General features: G+C 46.4%; 1 protein-coding gene across 2 annotated transcripts in view; it reads left to right on the forward strand.

Moving 5' to 3' along the window:
• The window catches only part of SPATA6L (spermatogenesis associated 6 like), a 118553-nt gene that overhangs the window by 83400 nt on the left and 15112 nt on the right, over positions 1-20041 (forward strand). The window contains exons 7-9 of one of the 2 annotated variants that reach the window (XM_075339810.1): positions 174-251; positions 716-976; positions 11876-11972. In XM_075339810.1, coding sequence (XP_075195925.1) covers positions 174-251; positions 716-976; positions 11876-11972 — 436 coding nt within the window. The remainder of the gene's footprint in view (positions 1-173; positions 252-715; positions 977-11875; positions 11973-20041) is intronic. The other variant, XM_075339818.1, reaches the window with a different exon arrangement.

Genomic DNA, 20041 nt, shown 5'->3' on the forward strand with positions numbered 1-20041 from the left:
TAAATGCCAGAACTTGTGTCACTGTCAAAATAATTGTGGACAATATACCTACCTGTATACATTTACATTTTAACCTTTCATTATGTTTTTTTTTATGGTTGTGTCAGTTTACATAATTTGTGTTAAAGAAAAGTCATATTTTGAACCATGTTTTGTATTTCTTTCTGTTAAAGGGAATCGCACCTAAGATTGAGTTTTCCACTACGACGACCATCAAAGAAACGGCAATTGGTTCCCCAAAACGACGTGACGTATGTTGTGTATTCTAAAGAGTCAATAGTGGGTCGTTGCATATTACTATTAAGTTTTAAGGGGGACATTATACATGCAGTATAATCTGTGGGCAGCATGTCATAGAGCAAAGGTCACTGAACAGATTAATTTATAGTATTGTAGGAAAAAATACCATATAATTTGTATTATTTTAATTTACATTTCTGCTTATTTATGTTTTAAAGTTCAGTAGTTAATGCTAATCAATCACTGACAGCTTCCTTATATAAACATACACACAGAAATAGCTGTCCATCACTAAGTAGGACCGCCTACTGGACTACAGAACATAAAAAGTGGAGAAATTCATATAAGTAAAATACTCCATCTTTTCTGTGTTTTGCTCCATAAAAATCTGCCAACAGAAAGGACTACATGTACAATGAAAGATTCTCTTTACTGCACCTCAAGCCTACTATTCATCACTGCTTTGTTTGCCTAGTCCATGAAGACACAATCCCGGAGATCTTTGCAGAACGTTCGTAATAGGAGGTCAAAGAGTCCATCTAAATGTTACTCATGTCCGGAGAAGAGCTACAAAAGCCCTACTAGGTCATCCCAGTCTCGTTCTCCATCACCCTATACAGAAAGGAGAATGTGTGAACTGAACAAAGACTGTCAGCAGCGGCTCGCTCAATTACACCTGGGCAACTATGAGTTCAAGTCTGATGCTGAGTCAAGGCCTCCATTTATAGTAAGACATGTATGTTTTCAACAAGTTACAGAAAGTTGTACATACTTAACCTTATCAATCCACATGCATATTGTTATGTATAAAACCAGATACATCCATTCAGCCAAATCCATGTTACTTCAGCCATTTTTTACTTAAAGGGAACCAACCAGCCGGATTTTTTTTTTATGAAGTAAAGGCAGAGCCATACTGGCACTAGCATGGTGAATTGGTATATAAAACCATACCTTGGATCTTTGATAGCAGAAAATACTGTTCATAAAGATCCACAACTTTGTACATCCTGTGATTGATGTGTGCAGTGGGGCGGGCCTTTGTGGGTCGGGTCCTCGGTGTAAATTCCTCCTCCTGCTTGTGCATGTACTGCAGTCTCCAGCGCCATTGTATTGAAGACAATGTGGAGAAGACTATGAGTGGCATTGGCGCATTCGCAAACTGAATTATTTTTTTCATCCGCGCATGTGCCCCTGCCTCTCATAGTCTTCCCCACAGTGTCTTCAATAAAATGGCGCTGAAGATCACGATACACGCATACGCGGACTCCGGTGCCATTTTAATGAAGACATCCTTTTGTAGCAATGCACACGCGCTGCAAAATGCAACAATGGTGGTGCAGCGTGATATTTAAATAAAGAAAATGGGGCATGCCATAGAGGTCTCAGGAGCAGGAATTTACACCGAGGACCCACCTCTCAAAGGCCCACCCCGATGCACAAGTCTATCACAGGATAAACAAGTTTCTGGACCTTTATGAACAGTTTTTTTGCACTCAAAGATCCAATATGAGAACTGAAGGTATGGTTTTATTCACCATGCTAGTGCAAGTATGGCACTGCCTTTACTTTATATAGCAAAGTCCTGCTGGATGGTTTCCTTTAAAGAGTTATTTTAAAAATAGTGATAAGGAATAACTTACAGATCGCTGGGTGTCTGACCACTGTTTGTTCCCCTGTGATCCTGTGAACGTGGCTGTGGAGCCTGCTAACCAGGCTCCGCAGAACCCTGTCATAAATGGAATACAGTAGATGTCTTCGTACTCAACCTCTGCTCCATTTATTGCTATGGGACTGGAGAAATCCACGTACAGTGCTCAACTATTTGTGGCAAAGAAGGGAGTGGAGGTCAAGAATGTGCAGCTCTACTCCATTCAAGACAGGGTTTCCAGGTTCAAGAGCGCCATTCTCATGATCTCTTGGTGTCCTCGTGGTTGGACCCCCAGTAATCATTTAAATATTCCCAATCTCAAAGATATGGAATAACTTTTTATTTGAGGATTAACAATTTAGCCTAAATAATGTTTGTCTTATATTTATTGTCCTCTTGGGTTTGGATATTGATATTAATAGTTTGTTTTAGACCAAAGCTAACAGATAGTGGAATATTAGGTATACAATATTAGAGATAATAGTAAGCTTTATTAGAGTAATCATTAAAATAAATCTGGTGGATCAACACACAACATTTCAACTACAATATTTCAAACTGGTAAATAGTATCACTAATGTATTTCAAACTGGTAAATAGTATCACTAATGATGCACGTGCTTAATTATAATCTTCAATATTAACCAGGAAAAAAAGCGTATGCTCAATGAGTAATCAAATAACTCCCACTATAGTAAGCGGGACAAGTGTGGGATAACAGAAAAAAATAAATATATTAAGTACAGACCCTGTAAAGGCCTTATAAAAAACTGTTCCCCTCCTGACCACAAATGTTAGCACCCTGATGCATGATATGATGCCCACACTCAACGTAGGCTGTCCCTGATTGTGTCCTATATAACATATAAATAATTCATAATAATAAATAAGGCTATACTTAGCTTTAGTCTTAACAATAAAATCCCCTTAGGTAAGTGTAGAGAGCGGTGTCTCTCTCATGAATATCTTGGTCAATTGATATCCAAGGTCCTGGCTCAACACTATCCCCCTTTTATTGTTTTTCTACTACAAAGCAAGCATTTTGTTTTTTTACGCATACACATTCATTTTGACAAAAAAACACTTATCTGAACCATCAGCCTCTGGGTATCAGCCCACTGACTAAGGGGTACTTCTCACATAGCGAGATCGCTAGCAAGATCGCTAATGAGTCACGTTTTTTGTGACGCACCAGTGACCTCATTAACGATCTCGCTGTGTGTGACACTGAGCAGCAATGCGGCCCCTGCTGAGAAATCGCTGCTCGTTACACACAGTGGTGGTTCATTTTTTGGACGTTGCTCTCCCGCTGTGAAGCACACATTGCTGTGTTTGACAGCGAGAGAGCAACGATCTAAATGTGCATGGAGCAGGGAGCCAGCGTCTGCAAGCTGCGGACGCTGGTAACCAAGGTACACATCGAGTAACCAAGTGAAATGCTTTGCTTGGTTACCCGATATTTACCTTGGTTACCAGCATCCGCCGCTCTCAGGCTGACAGTGCCGGCTCCCTGCTCCCTGCACAGGTAGCCAGAGCACACATCAGGTAAATAAGCAAAGCGGTTTGCTTATTAACCCGATGTATACCCTGGCTACGAGTGCAGGGAGCCAGGGCTAAGCGGAGTGCGGTGGTAACCAAGGTGAATATCGGGTAACCAAGCTTGGTTACCCGATATTTACCTTAGTTACCAAGCGCAGCATCGCTTCCACGCGTTGCTGGTGGCTGCGGGCTGGTCTCTGGTCGCTGGTGAGATCTGCCTGATTGTCAACTCACCAGCGACCATGTAGCGACGCACCTGCAATCCTGACCAGGTCAGATCGCTGGTGGGATCGCTGGAGCATCGCTAAAGTGTGACGGTACCCTTACTTGATAATCAAAACACAGTGTAATTAGCTGAAATTATACTGGGATGAAGTGACTAACTACCATGATAAATCGTGTTATACCAGCGTAGAATGGAAAAATACAGTAATAAATACATTTGAACCAGAATAGAATGGCAAAATTCCATGATATACTAGATTATCATGATAAAAAGGTATATAAATGCACAGCCAAATATATTAATAACTGGGGTGCTACCACTGCAAAGAACCAAAAAAGATAAAAAAGATGTAAAAAAAGCAATGCAGAAATAAGCTAACTCTCTTCTCCCCTGAAGAAGTTGCTCCATTTTGCAGAAACACGCATATGGTTCCCAAACTGGTCCCTCCTTGGAGCCATGGGACTTGTAAAATGTGCTTATTTTTCATGTCATTTGGATACTTATTCATATTTGCATTATTCTTTATGCATGCAATTTCATGGTTACATGTATATATACTTGGTAACTGATTTTGCTATTAGCACTTTTTCTGCTTTATTTGTTTATATCTACATTCCTGATTTGGGCTCTTGAAATAATTCCCTTATGGTTTGAGTACTTATTACACGTTCAGACATATTTGACTTCATTATTACCTATTTCACTCCAAGAACTATTGGTCGCTTTATTGTCATATTGATATGTTACTGGTTGTATATATTTCAATCTGACAACACGTTACATATTTATTACTGTGGCATTTCATTGTTGTATAGTAATAAATATATATTTTTTTTCTACATTGCTTTTTTCTCTTTTTTGATCATACTAGATTAACATGTCACAGCACAATAATGTAAAAAGTAGAATACAATAGCACAATTATTTTACCAATTAATAGAAATGGAAGACACACAGACATATGTAGATATACACTACTAAATTTAGGGATATTTGGCTTTTGTGTGAAATTGTAGGATGATCTTAAAATGCACTCTAACCTTTTCAGGAGAACCTAATGTGACCTTCTCTAAACTTTTGAATGCACATGTCCAACTGGTAAATGTTTCAGTACATTTTACACAAAGTGCTGTTGTCTAACAAGGAGCTTAATGGAAAAATTTACAACAGGTGTTTGATCCATGAATCACCAAATTCATTTCAGGGTTCAATTAGAATTGGTATTTAACCCCATTACGACCGCGTTACGTTTTAAAACGGCACTAAAAAAGGGTACTTATTCCTTTCTGCCGTTTTAAAACGGCGGTCGGAAAAAAGGGTCTAGCGCCCCCCAGAGTCAGAAAATTTCCGGGGTCTCAGCTGCCGGGGGTAGCTGAGACCCTGGAGATCATGATTCGGGCCGGTTTTTCCGGTCCCCGCTCACCTGATGACCGGTATACACCGTATACCGATCATCAAGTTATAGTAAATGACCGCGCCGGTAAAAAATCATTTATCTCCCATCTGGCATGATCAAACATGCCAGATGGGAGATAAATCTTTTTCCCGGTTCCCTCCGGTCCCCTCGGTATCCCCAAAGTGCCCCCCCCGACCCCCAACCCCCTCCCGAAAATCCAAGATGGCCGCGCGCATCGGAGAGCACAGCAGCGCGCCGGCCGCATTTACAGTGTTCCTATGGTTTCTGTGGTATGTGCCATAACACATACGACAGAAACCTGCTCCCTAGGCCCTGCCGGGTCCCCCCCTACCCTCCCCCTGGTGTCCCCCGGTGTCCCCCGGTGTCATACATACCGGAGCGCTGATCCCCCGCGGCCCCCTCCTCCTTCTCTGCAGACTCCGGTCACATGTGCCGAGCAGATGACAGCTTCCTGTGTTCAGAGACGCTGGCTGCTGCTCAGCACTGTGCAGCTGTGACCCGGGGAGGGTGGGTGCAGCTTTTTGCACCCACTCTCCTCAAATGGAGGGTCTGCCCTCCTAGAAAATGGGGGATACGTTCCCTGAACGTGTCCCCCATATTCTAGAAGGTCCAGAGGCGACGTGGGACGTCCAAATGGATTATAGTGGATTTTTTTTTTTTCTTTTCAATAAATTGGTCAATCAGGGAATGTTTTGGGGAGTGTTTTTTCAAATAAATTTTTTTTTGTTGTCAATTTTTTTTCTTATTACTGTCAATTAGTTATGTCGGGTATCTGATAGACGCCGTGACATAACTAATTGCTGGGCTTGATGCCAGGTGACATTACACACCTGGTATCAACCCCATTCATTACCCCGTTAGCCAACGCACCAGGGCGCGGGATGAGCTGGGGCGAAGCGCCAGAATTGGCGCATCTAATGGATGCGCCACTTCTGGGGCGGCTGCGGCCTGCTATTTTTAGGCTGGGAAGAGTCCAATAACCATGGCTCTTCCCATCCTGAAAATACCAGACCCCAGCTGTCAGCTTCACCTTGGCTGGTGATCTAATTTGGGGGGACCCACGTTTGTTTTTTTTTTTAATTATTTATTTATAAATAATTAAAAAAAAAAACAGCTTGGGGAGCCCTCCAAATTGATCACCAGACAAGATGAAGCTGTCAGCTGTGGTTTGCAGGCTACAGCTGTCTGCTTTACCCTAGCTGGCTATCAAAAATAGGGGGGACCCCACGTCATTTATTTTAATTTTTTTTTTTTTTTTTGGGCTAAATACAAGGCTAGGCATCCTTTAGTGTCACATGAAAGGCACTAAAGGGCGCCAGCTTAGAATATGCAGGGGGGTGGGACGTTATATATGTTTGACATCTATCCATTCATCCATTGTAGCATTTTACGCTGTGTGCCCACAATCAGGGTTTGCAGCGTTTTGGGCGCAGAGTGTTCTCCCTGCGTCCATAACGCTGCGTTGTGCAGTAGAAGCACAGTGGCAGGATTTTTAGAAATCCCGTGCCCACTGTGTTTCTTTTCTCCGCAGCATAAACCGACCTGTGGCGCAGCTTCCCGAGCCTCAGCATGTCAATTTATGCTGCGGAGATGAGTGTTCTTTGCAGGTAGAATAAAACTAAAGTCCACAGCAGCCTGAACCCAAATCGTGGGCATGGGCAGCTGCGTTCTCCCGTGGACAACACTCACATTTCTGCAGGAGGCTGACACTGTGTACTAGACGCCGTGTCGCTGGATCATGGCCACATAGCCTAAAGGCTACTTTACACGCTGCGATATCGGTCCCGATATCGCTAGTGTGGGTACCCGCCCCCATCTGTTGTGCGACACGGGCAAATCGCTGCCCGTGCCGCACAACATCGCGCAGACGCATCACACATACTTACCTGCCCGGCGACGTCGCTGTGACCGGCGAACCGCCTCCTTTCTAAGGGGGCGGTCCGTGTGGCGTCACAGTGACGTCACTGAGCGGCCGCCCAATAGAAGCGGAGGGGCGGAGATGAGTGGCCGGAACATCCCGCCCACCTTCTTCCTTCCTCATAGCGGCCGGGAGGCAGGTAAGGAGAGGTTCCTCGTTCCTGCGGCGTCACACATAGCGATGTGTGCTGCCGCAGGAGCGACGAACTACATCGTTACTGCTGCAGTAACGATAATCGAGAATGGACCCCCATGTCACCGATGAGCGATTTTGCACGTTTTTGCAACGATGCAAAATCGCTCATCGGTGTCACACGCAGCAACATCGCTAATGCGGCCGGATGTGCGTCACCAATTCCGTGACCCTAACGACTCCGCATTAGCGATGTCGCAGCGTGTAAAGCCCCCTTAACAGTGAGAAATTTGTTGCTACAGCAACATTTTTGTGAAGTACCTGTGGATTCAAAATGCTTACTATACTCCTGAATAAAATCCTTGAGGGGTCCAGTTTCCAAAATGAGGTCACTTGTGGGGGGTTTCTGATGTATAGGTACCCAAGGGGCCCTGCTAATGTGACATGGTGCGCGCAATTTACTTCAACTTTTCCAAAATTCAAATGGTGCTCCTTCCATTCCAAGCCCTCCCATTTATCCAAACAAAGGTTTTTGGCCACATGTGGGGTATCCCTGCGCTCACAAGAAATTAGATAACAACCTGTGGGGTACACGTTTTGTTGTTGCCTCTTGAAAAAGTGAAAAATGTGTCGCTAAATCAACATTTTTGTGAAAAAAATGAAAATTTCAATATGGCAACCTAAGCTTATCAAATTCTGTGAAGTATTCGTGGATTCAAAATGCTCAATATACACCTAGATTAAAGCCTTGAGGGGTCTTATTTCCAGAATGGGGTCACTTGTGGGGGACCTCCACTGCTTAGGCACCTCAGGGGCTCTCCTAATGCAACATGGCGTCCGCTATTGATTCCAGCCAATTTTGCAGTCAAACTGCACTCCTTCTCTTCTGAGCCCTGTAGTGTGCCCAAACAGTTGATTTCCACCACATACAAGATATCAACAAACTCAGGAGAAATTGCGCAATAAATTTCATGGTGATTTATTTCCTGTTACCCTTGTGAAAAAAAAAGCTACCTGGTTGAAGTAACAATTTTGTGGTAAAATTTTATTTTTTTATTTTCATGGCTCAACGTTATAAACTTCTGTAAAGCACCTGGAGGTTCAGGGTACTCACCAAACATCAAGATAAATTCCTTGAGGGGCCTAGTTTCCAATATGGGGTCACTTGTGGTGTTTTTTTGCTGTTTACGTACCTTAGGGGTCCTCCAAAAGCGACATGGTGCCTGCAATCTTTTTCAGCCAAATTTCCTTTCCAAAATTCAAATATTGCTCCTTCCGTTCCAAGCCCTCCCATTTCTCCAAACAAAGGTTTCAGACCACAAGTGAGGTATCACCGCGCTCATAAAAAAGTGGGTAACAAACGTTGGGGTCAAATTTTTGGAATTACCTCTTGAAAAAGTGAAAAAATTGATGCTAAAGCAACATTTTTGAGAAAAAAATGAAAATTTTCAATGTGACAACGTAACGTTATCAAAATCTGTGAAGTACTTGTGGATCCAAAATGCTCACTATACCCCTAGATAGAAGCCTTAAGGGGTCTAGTTTCCAAAATGGTGTCACTTGTGAGGGGTTTCTGCTGTTTAGGTACCTTAGCGGACATGTAAATGCAACATGGTGCCCGCAATCTATTTCAGCCAAATTTGCTTTCCAAAATTCAAATATTGCTCCTTCTGTTCCGAGCCCTCCCATTTGTCCAAACAAAGGTTTCTGACCACATGTGGGGTATTGGCGCGTTCATAAGAAAGTGGGTAACAAGTTTTGGGGTTCATTTTGTTGTGTTATTTCTTCTAAAAGTGAATAAATTTGGGGTAGAGCAACATTTTAGGTAAAATTTTATTTTTTGCTTTTTTTCATTCCACTTTGCTTTAGTTCCTGTGAAGCACCTGAAGGGTTAATAAACTTCTTGGATGTGGTTTTGAGTACTTTGAGGGGTGCTGTTTTGAGAATGGTGTCACTTTTAGGTATTTTCTGTCACTTAGGCCTCTCAAAGTCACTTCAAATGTGATGTGGTCCCTAAAAAAATGGTTTTGTGAATTTTGTTGAAAAAATGGGAAATTGCTGATGAACTTTGACCCCTTCTAACTTCCTAACCCCAAAACATTTTGTTTCAGAAATTGCGCTAATGTAAAGTAGACATGTGGGAAATGTTATTTATTAACTGTTTTGTGTGACATAACTCTCTGGGTTAAGGGCATAAAAATTAAAAGTTTGAAAATTGCAAAATTTTCAAAATTTTCATCAAATTTCCGATTTTTTCACAAATAAAAGCAAAAAATATCGTTCTAAATTTATAACTATCATGAAGTACAATATGTCACGAAAAAACAATGTCAGAATCACCGGGATCCGTTGAAGCGTTCCAGAGTTATGACCTCATAAAGTGACACTGGTCAGAATTGCAAAAAATGGCCTGGGCATTAAGGACAAAACTGGCTTCGTCCTTAAGGGGTTAAATGTCCTCCTCATCAGGCTGTTCACATTTTACCATCATGAGACCAAGACGATGACAGCTAACAATTGATCAACAGTACCTCGACATTGTGAGGCTTTAATCGGGATGTTGTTAGATAGAAGTGGCCACTGAGCTTAGCGTGTCACAGGGTGTCAACAGCAGGTTGAAACAGATCTACAGAGAGACTGGAAGAGTCACAGAAAGGCATAGACGTGGACGTTTTTTGGCCACAACCCAAACAATGATGTCAGCTTCATTGTGAACAATGCCTTTCCTAACCCGATGATGAATGCCACACAATTCCAGGCACATTTAAGGGAAGTGATAGGCATCCCAGTGTCACGTCAGATCATTCAAAACTGTTTACATCATTGTGGTCTGCGTGCTGGGTGACCTGTAGATGTGCCTGACACACCCCACCAGGCATGAGCTTCATCGTCTTGCTGGACGAGGGACCGGTGCTTAGTGCTGTTCACTGATGAAAGTCAATTCATGCTGAGCAGAAGGGATGGCTGCGAATGATGTTGGGGGCATCACGGAGAGTGCTATGCATATACAATACAGAATTTGTCCTACACTTTGTGTTTGGTACAGTCACAAGCCCCTACTACTTGAATAACATAATTAATACAGTCCCTCTTCATGAACAATACAGGGCGAATGTCATCTTCATGGATGACAGTTCTCAAGTTCATCGAGGTCGCATCATTAGGTAGCGGCTGTTGGAGACTGGAGTACCTCAAATGGAGTGGTCTGAACTTTCTCCAGACCTGACTGCCATTGAAAATCTATGGGATCAGCTGAGTCGTTGTGTAGAAGCTCGTAACTCTGTACCCCTAAACCTCAATGACCTGAGGGCCGTCTTTCAAGAAACGTGGTATGCCATGGCTCAGCAGACAATAACTTGACTTGTTAACAGCATAACACTTCATTGAAAAGTTGTATTTAATGCTCCAGGCCACATAACAAGTTATTCACTGTAGAGATAAAAATATAGCGCATATGAGAAGCACCCGTGGAGTGATTTCTGTATATATATATTATAGAATTGCTCACCTGGTTAGGTTGTGCACCCTCGCACAACCCCGGTGTTAGATGTATAATTCCTCTGGGGGATGAGGGACTGTCTCAGCTGGCGTTATCCGTTGTTTTGCTGGGTGGATCCAGGTTTGTTGCCGCTGCTGGCTTCAGATTCACCGACTTTTTGAATCCTGGAGCTCTGTGCGGACCTGTGTCCTCCCGCTGTTAGTTCAAATGATCTGATGGATTCTATTACCCACAGCAGCTCTACCCGGATTCCCTTATGGGAGTAGGCATGTAGAAAAAAGATTCCGGTCTTTGTGAGCGCTAGTAATAGATCTTTGGTCTTTGATCTTTTAAGAAATTTGGCTTTATTATTAATAACATAAAGCTCTTGTATTAACGCAACGCCGGAATCTTTTTTCTACATAACAAGTTATTGAGACATTATTAAATATCACTGTACAGTGAACTTTTTACGTTTTCCATAAATTTCACCAGAAAGCCAAATATCCCTAACTCTTTGTGATTATGTACATATGTATATATATATTTGTTACAATTGAGTTAAATAGCTGATTCAACCTTTTTAGGGTCATTATCACTAAGCATTACCAAACCAATTATACCCCACAAGATAAAGACAAGATCATTTCTTCTATTGCATCCTTTTTGTTTAAAGCTAATTTTATGGCTTTTAAAAGGGGCATCTATATGCGGGGGTGTCTTTAGCCTGCTCTGCTTTATTATCATCTTAGCCACACCCCTTTATAAATACTATTACTATTATTATTAAAAAATGCTCCTTATCCCTGGAACTGTATGGTGAATTAAAAAAAAAAAAAAACACAAAAGGAATACTCAGGAGCAGTGGAAATAAAATGAGAGCAAAAATTGGTCACTTTTGGTCTGATGACAGGTTTTCTTTAAATCCCCTGTTTCACCAGAGCAGTGGTGGGCCTTCTTTGTAACCACTGCAGCTGAATACAGACCTTAGTGGCCACGTATCATAATTACTGGCATTACCAGTGATTGTTTTTATTGGTCACATGGTCAAATCATTGCTTCCAGGTTGTAAACAAATGTATAAAAATGAAATGCTGCTTTTTAACTGTATTTGTTGCTTCTATTTTTTTCTTTATCTTGGGTTAACCCTATAAGGAAGATAAAGCCTATTTCGCATAATAACATTCTGTGCCAAGATGTCATGTTTGCTAATGGCTCTTTATGACCACGTCTTAAAAACTGTATAATTAAAAAAAATGACCCCTTATTTTTAGATCGATCATTCCAAGCCTGTAGGTGAGAAAACATCCTCACAGCTTCAATCTCCTAAGTCCAGACGTCATTCAAATAGTAAGAATTCTCTAAGGAGAGGTAAGTACAGTTTGTATAAATATATAATATTAGATGGAATTTAAGGGAATCTATCAGCAGGTTTTTGCTTTGTAATCTGAGAACAGCATAATGTAGGGGCAGAGAGCCTGATGACAGCGATGTATTACCGTATTTTTCGTTTTATAAGACTCACCGGATTTTAAGACGCACCTCAAATTCATAGCAAGAAAAGGTGAAAAGAAAAAAAATCGGTCTCTCTTGTAATCTGGTGGTGTCTTATGTGATGAGGTAGTAGCAGTGGTGGAGGAGGCTGTGCTGGTGCAGCAGCGGAGGCTGGAGCTGCGGTGGAGACTGGGGCTGCAGGGGAGGCTGGGTCTGTGGCGGAGACTGGGGCTGCGGCAGAGGCTGGGGCTCGAGCTGCGGCGGAGGCTGGTGCTGCCATGCTGGGGCAGTTGTGCTTGGAGTCGAGCTGCAGCGGCTGCTCCTACTGTGGAGGCTGGGGCTCGGGCTGCGGCGGAGGCTGGTTGTGCCGTGCTATGGCAGCTGTGCTGGAGCTCGGGCTGCGGCGGCTGATGTTTTGGCGGCTGCGGATAGTGAGGGCTTCATAGAAATGGCGCCCGGAGTCAGCACAGATTCAGCTCTAGGCTCAATGGCAAGCCGATATCTCATCTGCGCAGGCACCACCTCCGGGCACCATTTTCCTGAAGTCCACTGGATGGAGATCAATGGGCTGGAGGCGGCCCTGCGCAGATGAGAGCTTGAGCCGAGAGCTCCAACTGCGCATGCGCCGACGCCGGGCAGCATTATTTGAAGTCCTCACCGCCCGAATTGCAGTGCTAGTAAAGCCCCGGAGACCCTGCACAGAATCCCAAGCACCAGCCACCGGAGACCACGTGCAGACCCCGCACAGCTGCTGCAGCAGCCGGAGACCCTGCACAGCAGCTGCTGACACTGCACAGCCGCACCAGCCTCTGCAGACCCCACACCAGCTCAGCCACTGCAGCATTCCCCCAGCCCCTTGCAACCCCTCTCCACCACCCCGGTAAGCTACATTCAGATTATAAGACGCACTCCTCACTTTCCTCCCAAATTTTGGGGAAGAAAAGTGTGTGTTATAATCCAAAAAATACGGTACTTACTGGACTGCTTGATGCAGTTTTGATAGAATATCTGTTTTCTCTGTTGTAGATGTAGCAGTGGTCAGAATATTGAGTTGTCTATAACCCCATCCACACCATTGACAGGCAGTTTCCTGTGTACACTGTATATTGTCAGCAAGTTGCCAATCAGTGGTGGGGGTGGGGTTACATAGATTAGCCTGACTGACTGACACATGACACCTAGTCCTCTAATGATGATCTGCTGCTGATGAAACACTGATTGTATTGAAATTACAGGAAGCTGCTGAATAAAGGACACATTACATAAAACATATCTGATCGAAATCAGAACAGATGCAACTCCAAATTTTAATCCTAAAAAATATTTTTTATTAAATATATTAATAAACAATTTTTACAGTTTAAGGCTATGTGCGCACTGGAAAATGCATTGAAAGATTACCGCACCCGTGGTAAAAAACCGCGGCAAACCGCACCCGAAAACCGCATGCGGTTTGCCGCAGTTTTACCGCGCTATTGTTCGCGGTATTGCCGCGGTTTTGTCGCGTGCGGGTTGGTGCATGTGCTTTATTGCATTCAATGCAATAAAGCACATTGAAAAAATAAAAAAGTAATTTCATTCTGAGATAGATAGATAGAGAAATAGACAGAAGAATAGATAAAAGAATAGATAGATAGACAGACAGAGGGATAGATAGAAGAATAGATAGATAGATAGATAGATATAGAGTCCCTGTGAGCACACGCTGCATTTCTCACGGTCGGCAGTGAGTTCAAATTACCGGCCGTGGGAAATGACCAGTAATTACCTCTCTGCGAGGCTGCATTCAGCGCTGTGTGTCAGTCGCGGCTGGCAAGCATCGCAGGACGTGGATTACGCCGGAGCTGTGTGTTTCGGGGGGGTTAATAAACGGGTGAACCAGGAGCTTTTTTGTGTTTTATTTAAAATAAAGGATTTTTCGGTGTGTGTTTTTTCACTTTACTTACGGGTTGATCATGTAAGCTGTCACATAGATGCTGCCATGATCAAGCCTGGACGTAGTGGCGGTGATCAGCTGCCATTAACTCCTTACATTACCTTGATTGCCACCGCATCACGGCAACAAGAAGAGCCGGGGACACTCTGGGACTGTCGCATAATGCATGCAACAGTCCCGGGGCAGCTGCGGCTGATATTCTCGGCTGCGGGAGGTGGGAGGGAGGCGGGGGACATTAACCCTGCCCCTCGCTCTCCCCAGCCTGAGAATACCGGACCGCCGCTGTGTGCTTACCTCGGCTGGATGGTAAATATACAGCGGAGCCCACGTGTTTTGTTTTCTATATTTCCGTTTGCTTTCTATGTGTATTCTATATGTCTGTGTCTGTGTGTATTCTATGTCTGTGTGTGTCTGTGATGTGTGTGTGTTTACTCTCTGCTCCACTTCCTCTTCCTGGCATAATGACATCACTTCCCTGCAAACCGCAGGCAAGCGATGTACATTACCGCAGGTAAACCGCGAAATACCGGAGGGAATAACGCAGGAAAACGCAATGAACCGCACAGAATTTGCTGTCTGCGTTATTCCCTGCCGGATTTCACGATTACATGGCAGTCAATGGAGTGAAATCCCACAGCGACGTGCGGAAAAGAAATGACATGCAATTGTTTTTGCTGCGGGAATCCTGCAGCAAAACATGCAACTGTCAAATTCCGCATAGTGCGCACAGCATTTTTTTTTTCCATAGGTTTTGCTGGTGATTCACTGCAGAGATGTTATGAACATTTTCTGCAGCGAAACATGCAGCATATCCGCAAGAAATCCGCGGCAAAAAAACGGTAAGTGCGCACAGGGCCTTAAAATAAGCAGGTGTTCCGCAGCGGTTTCACCAGCCAGATCACTCACAAAACACTAATAACAGATTTAGCATAGCCTTCTAAGGATTAGATTTTTTGGTCTCTATATTTTAGTAACTGCAGACAACCAGAACCCAGGGATACATTTACTCCATATCTATATATATAATTGCCTTATTCTGTCTGTCTGTCTGTCTGTCTGTCTTGCTCCAAAATTGTGTCCTTACGGTGACACAAAGCGGATTGGCCGCTGGCCTCGCCATGGCCCCGCCCCCCCGCACGGATTGGTCGCTCGCCCTGGCACCCCCCCACACGGATTGGCCGGCCGCTCGCACAGGCTCCGCCCCCCACACGGATTGGCCTCTCGTCCCGGCACCCTGCACGTATTGGCAACTCGGCCACGCCCCGACCCCCTCACGCAATGCACGCTCGCTCTGGCCCCGCCCCCCGCACGCATCCCCCGAACTGACACGGAGACACGACTCCCAGGTGAGTACTGTACCCCCGGGAGCCCACACCAGCATACGCCGCCAACCCAGCCGACACATACCCTCGCATTGCTGGGGTTTGCCGCCGTATGCTGGTGTGGGCTCCCGTGCAAGTGGGGGACGGGATGCGCTGGTAACCATGGTAGCATAGTTACCAGCGCATCAAGGTCCTGCAGCGGCGGAAAATCCACACGCACACACATAACAACAGACACACACACACACACTCACTCTCACACACACCTCACACACACATCAGATCGCATCCACACACTCACAGCATCCGGAGATATCGCTTGCTTCTCGGCGGCGATACTGTGCTGTGAGCTTCCAGGACCTGCCGGAGGATCACATGGCCAGAAGCATGTGGTATCTCCGGATGTTGTGAGTGTGAGCGCGTATGTGCAATATCGTCAGTGTGTGTGTGTGTGAGTGTATGCGATCGGGTGTGTGTGTGAGTGTATGCGATCGGGTGTGTGTGAGTGTATGCAATCGGGTGTGTGTGAGTGTATGCGATCGTGTGTGTGTGAGTGTATGCGATCGGGTGGGTATGAGTGTATGCGATCGGGTGTGTGTGTGTGTGAGTGTATGCGATCGGATCTGTGAGTGTCGGCAGAGGAGCACGGCGTGCTGGAGGAGGCTGGGAGGAGAGAGGCTGATCCTGGGGAAAGCTGGGAGGGGGAGGCTGATGCTGGGGGAGGCTGATGTTGGGGGAGGCTGGGAGGGTGTAGGCTGATGCTGGGGGAGGCTGATGCTGGGGGAGGCTGATGCTGGGGGTGGCTGGGATGAGAGAGGCTGATGCTGGGGGAGGCTGATGCTGGGGGAGGCTGGAAGGAGAGAGGCTGATGCTGGGGGAGGCTGATGTTGGGGGAGGCTGGGAGGGTGTAGGCTGATGCTGGGGGAGGCTGATGCTGGGGGAGGCTGGGAGGAGAGAGGCTGATGCTGGGGGAGGCTGATGCTGGGGGTGGCTGGGATGAGAGAGGCTGATGCTGGGGGAGGCTGGAAGGAGAGAGGCTGATGCTGGGGGAGGCTGATGCTGGGGGAGGCTGGGAGGGGGAGCCTGATGCTGGGGGAGGCTGGGAGGAGAGAGGCTGATGCTGGGGGAGGCTGGAAGGAGAGAGTCTAATGCTGGTGGAGGCTGATGCTGGGGGAGGCTGGGAGGGGGAGGCTGATGCTAGGGAAGGCTGGGAGGAGAGAGGCTGATGCTGGAGGAGGCTGGGAGGAGAGAGGCTGATGCTGGGGAAGGCTGGGAGGAGAGAGGCTGATGCTGGGGGAGGCTGGGAGGCGGAGGCTGATGCTGGGGGAGGCTGGGAGGCGGAGGCTGATGCTGGGGGAGGCTGGAAGGAGAGAGGCTGATGCTGGGGGAGGCTGATGCTGGGGGAGGCTGGGAGGGGGAGGCTGATGCTGGGGGAGGCTGGGAGGAGAGAGGCTGATGCTGGAGGAGGCTGATGCTGGGGGAGGCTGGAAGGAGAGAGGCTGATGCTGGTGGAGGCTGATGCTGGGGAAGGCTGGAAGGAGAGAGGCTGATGCTGGGGGAGGCTGATGCTGAGGGAGGCTGGGAGGTGGAGGCTGATGCTGGGGAAGGCTGGGAAGAGGGAGGCTGGGAGGAGAGAGGCTGATCCTGGGGAAGGCTGGGAGGAAGGAGGCTGGGAGGAGACAGGCTGATGCTGGGTGAGGCTGATGCTGGGGGGGCTGGGAGGGGGAGGCTGGGAGGAGAGAGGCTGATGCTGGGGGAGGCTGGATAAAGGGAGGCTGGGAGGGGGGAGGCTGAGAGAAGAGAGGCTGATGCTGGGGGAGGCTGAGGCTGGGAGGAGAGAGGCTGATGCTGGGGACAGAGAGGCTGATGCTGGGAGGAGAGAGGCTGATGCTGGGAGGAGAGAGGCTGATGCTGGGGGCAGGGGGGCAGAGAGGCTGATGCTGGTGCAGCATGGGGGATGGAGCACGATGGGGGGTGCGCAGCATGGGGGATGGAGCACGTTTGGGAGTGCGCAGCATGGCGGATGGAGCACGTTTGGGACTGCGCAGCATGGCGGATGGACCACGTTTGGGAGTGCGCAGCATGGCGGATGGAGCATGTTTGGGAGTGCGCAGCATGGCGGATGGAGCACGTTTGGGAGTGCGCAGCATGGCGGATGGAGCACGTTTGGGAGTGCGCAGCATGGCGGATGGAGCATGTTTGGGAGTGCGCAGCATGGCGGATGGAGCACGTTTGGGAGTCCGCAGCATGGCGGATGGAGCACGTTTGGGAGTGCGCAGCATGGCGGATGGACCACGTTTGGGAGTGCGCAGCATGGCGGATGGAGCACGTTTGGGAGTGCGCAGCATGGCAGATGGAGCACATTTGGGAGTGCGCAGCATGGCGGATGGAGCACGATGGGGGGTGCGCAGCATGGGGGGTGGAGCACGATGGGAGGTTCACACCTCCCCCCAACACACACACACACACAACACACCACACACACACTGGGAACCACAAACACCGCCCTACACAGACACCCAAACACACAGACAACGCTGCACACACACAACACCCAACACACAAACACCGCGGCATACATAAATATACGCACATACCGCTCAACACACACATTGCACAAAACATACCTCCCCCCAAAACACACCACACCCACACAAACCGCGCAACACATACACACACAACGCTACAGACACACAGCGCTCCACAAACAACGCAACACACGCAACACACAAACAACACCGCTCTCACCCCCCCGCCACACCCAGACAACACCCAGAACATGTACAGCGCCCTACACAAATACTTGGTAACTACACACAACAACATCTATATATATAACAAAAATCATACATTAACTACACAATACGTAAATTCTAGAATACCCGATGCGTAGAATAGGGCCACCTTCTAGTGGGTATATAACACTGTCAAAATCACTTAGTCAATTCAAAATACCAGTATGTAAAAGTACAAAAGTAACATAACGGTGAGATTATTGTTATTAGTATAACAAAAAAGCAATTCATAGCTGAATAAATAGTACTAATCATATTGTTCAATTGTAATCTGTCATCCGGGGGGCAAACACCGGGCGCCTCGATGCGCGTTTCACTCCCGTTTCATCAGGAGGCATATAGACACAGTGCTGTTACAATTGTGCCTGTTTATAGAGGGTTTAGATTAACAGCGTAGCTTCAGCTGAATGTAATTGTCTGTCATCGCCTGTACAAGACGTATTTAGCGGGCGCACCGGAAGTGACAGAGGAATTCACTTTTTGTCTGATCAGTGGACATGCCAGCCACGGTCGTCATCACAACTAGTGCGGTGATGTCCGCGCATGCGCAGTCACCCCACCGCTCAGACCTTTTCGTGATTACACACTCTTTACTAATGATGCAGTACCATATTGTCAAATTTATAAATGGGAACCTTTATTAGTTATTAATTTAACTGCGAATAGATCCCATCGCAACGCATGCACAATGTGAACCTGAGAAATAAATGTCCGCTTCTCCTTTCCGGCCAAATGGACTCCCACCCACCTCCCAACCACTACAGGTATCCAGGCAACATGATGCCTGAATTTCCGCATGTGTGTGAGCGCTACCATTCATTGCTGTACAGAGAGAAGAGGATTCCCCAGCCATCACAGTGCATGCACACAGCGATGGATCATACACGTAGTTGTTTAATAGTGACGTTTTAGATGTATATATATATATATATATATAAACAGTAATCATCCAATTAGATAAATGTTTCCAAATGGACTGACGGACAGTGTCAAAGTTGCTTGTCATACAAAGATAGAATAACTTCAATTATAGTCAATTAGTGTCAGCATTAGGACATAAAGCCGATACATCTTATGAATAATAAATTGTTGAATAATTATGTGAACAAAAATGTATAAAAAATTGATGTAGGTATATGTGTATATAGATACAACATTTTAATAAAATAAAATAAAATGTCTATAATTTGCCGGAAGCAGGAAGCTGGCGAAGCCGTAGTGACGTCAGGCCCGGAGTTGGGAGCCGCCAGCTGTGGCCCCATGGAGAGATCAGCCCCGTTAATTGGAGGGTGAGTGAGTGGCGGTATAGGAGTGGTAGGCAAAGATACCGGAAGACTCCAGATAAGAAGTTACTGTGTGCGGATCCCCATGAATCTCAGCTTGTAGCACAGACACCAATGTGGGTAGACTAACAGCATTTCAAGATGAGCCAAGACAAAGGAAAATATTACTTTAAAGTTGGCTTTACGTGACCCCAGCGAGATGTCGTTGGGGTCACGGAATTCGTGACGCACATCCGGCCTCGTTAGCGATGTTGTTGCGTGTGAAACGCACGAACGACCGTTAACGATCAAAATTACCTAATCGTTGATCGTTGACAGGTCGTTCTAATCTCGATTATCATTGCTGTTGCAGGACGCAGATTGTTCGTCGTTCCTGCGGCAGCACACATCGCTATGTGTGACACCGCAGGAACGAGGAACATCACTGTACCTGCGGCCGCCCGCAATGAGGAAGGAAGGAGGTGGATGGGATGTTCCGCCCGCTCATCTCCGCCCCTCCGCTTCTATTGGTCGGCCGCTTAGTGACGCCGAACGAACCTCCCCCTTAAAGGAGAGATTGTTCGGCGGCCACACTAGCGTCGGTGAAGAGGCAATTGCTTGTGACGCTGCC

This window comes from Anomaloglossus baeobatrachus, chromosome 1 (assembly GCF_048569485.1).
Source record: "Anomaloglossus baeobatrachus isolate aAnoBae1 chromosome 1, aAnoBae1.hap1, whole genome shotgun sequence".
NCBI lineage: Eukaryota > Metazoa > Chordata > Amphibia > Anura > Aromobatidae > Anomaloglossus > Anomaloglossus baeobatrachus.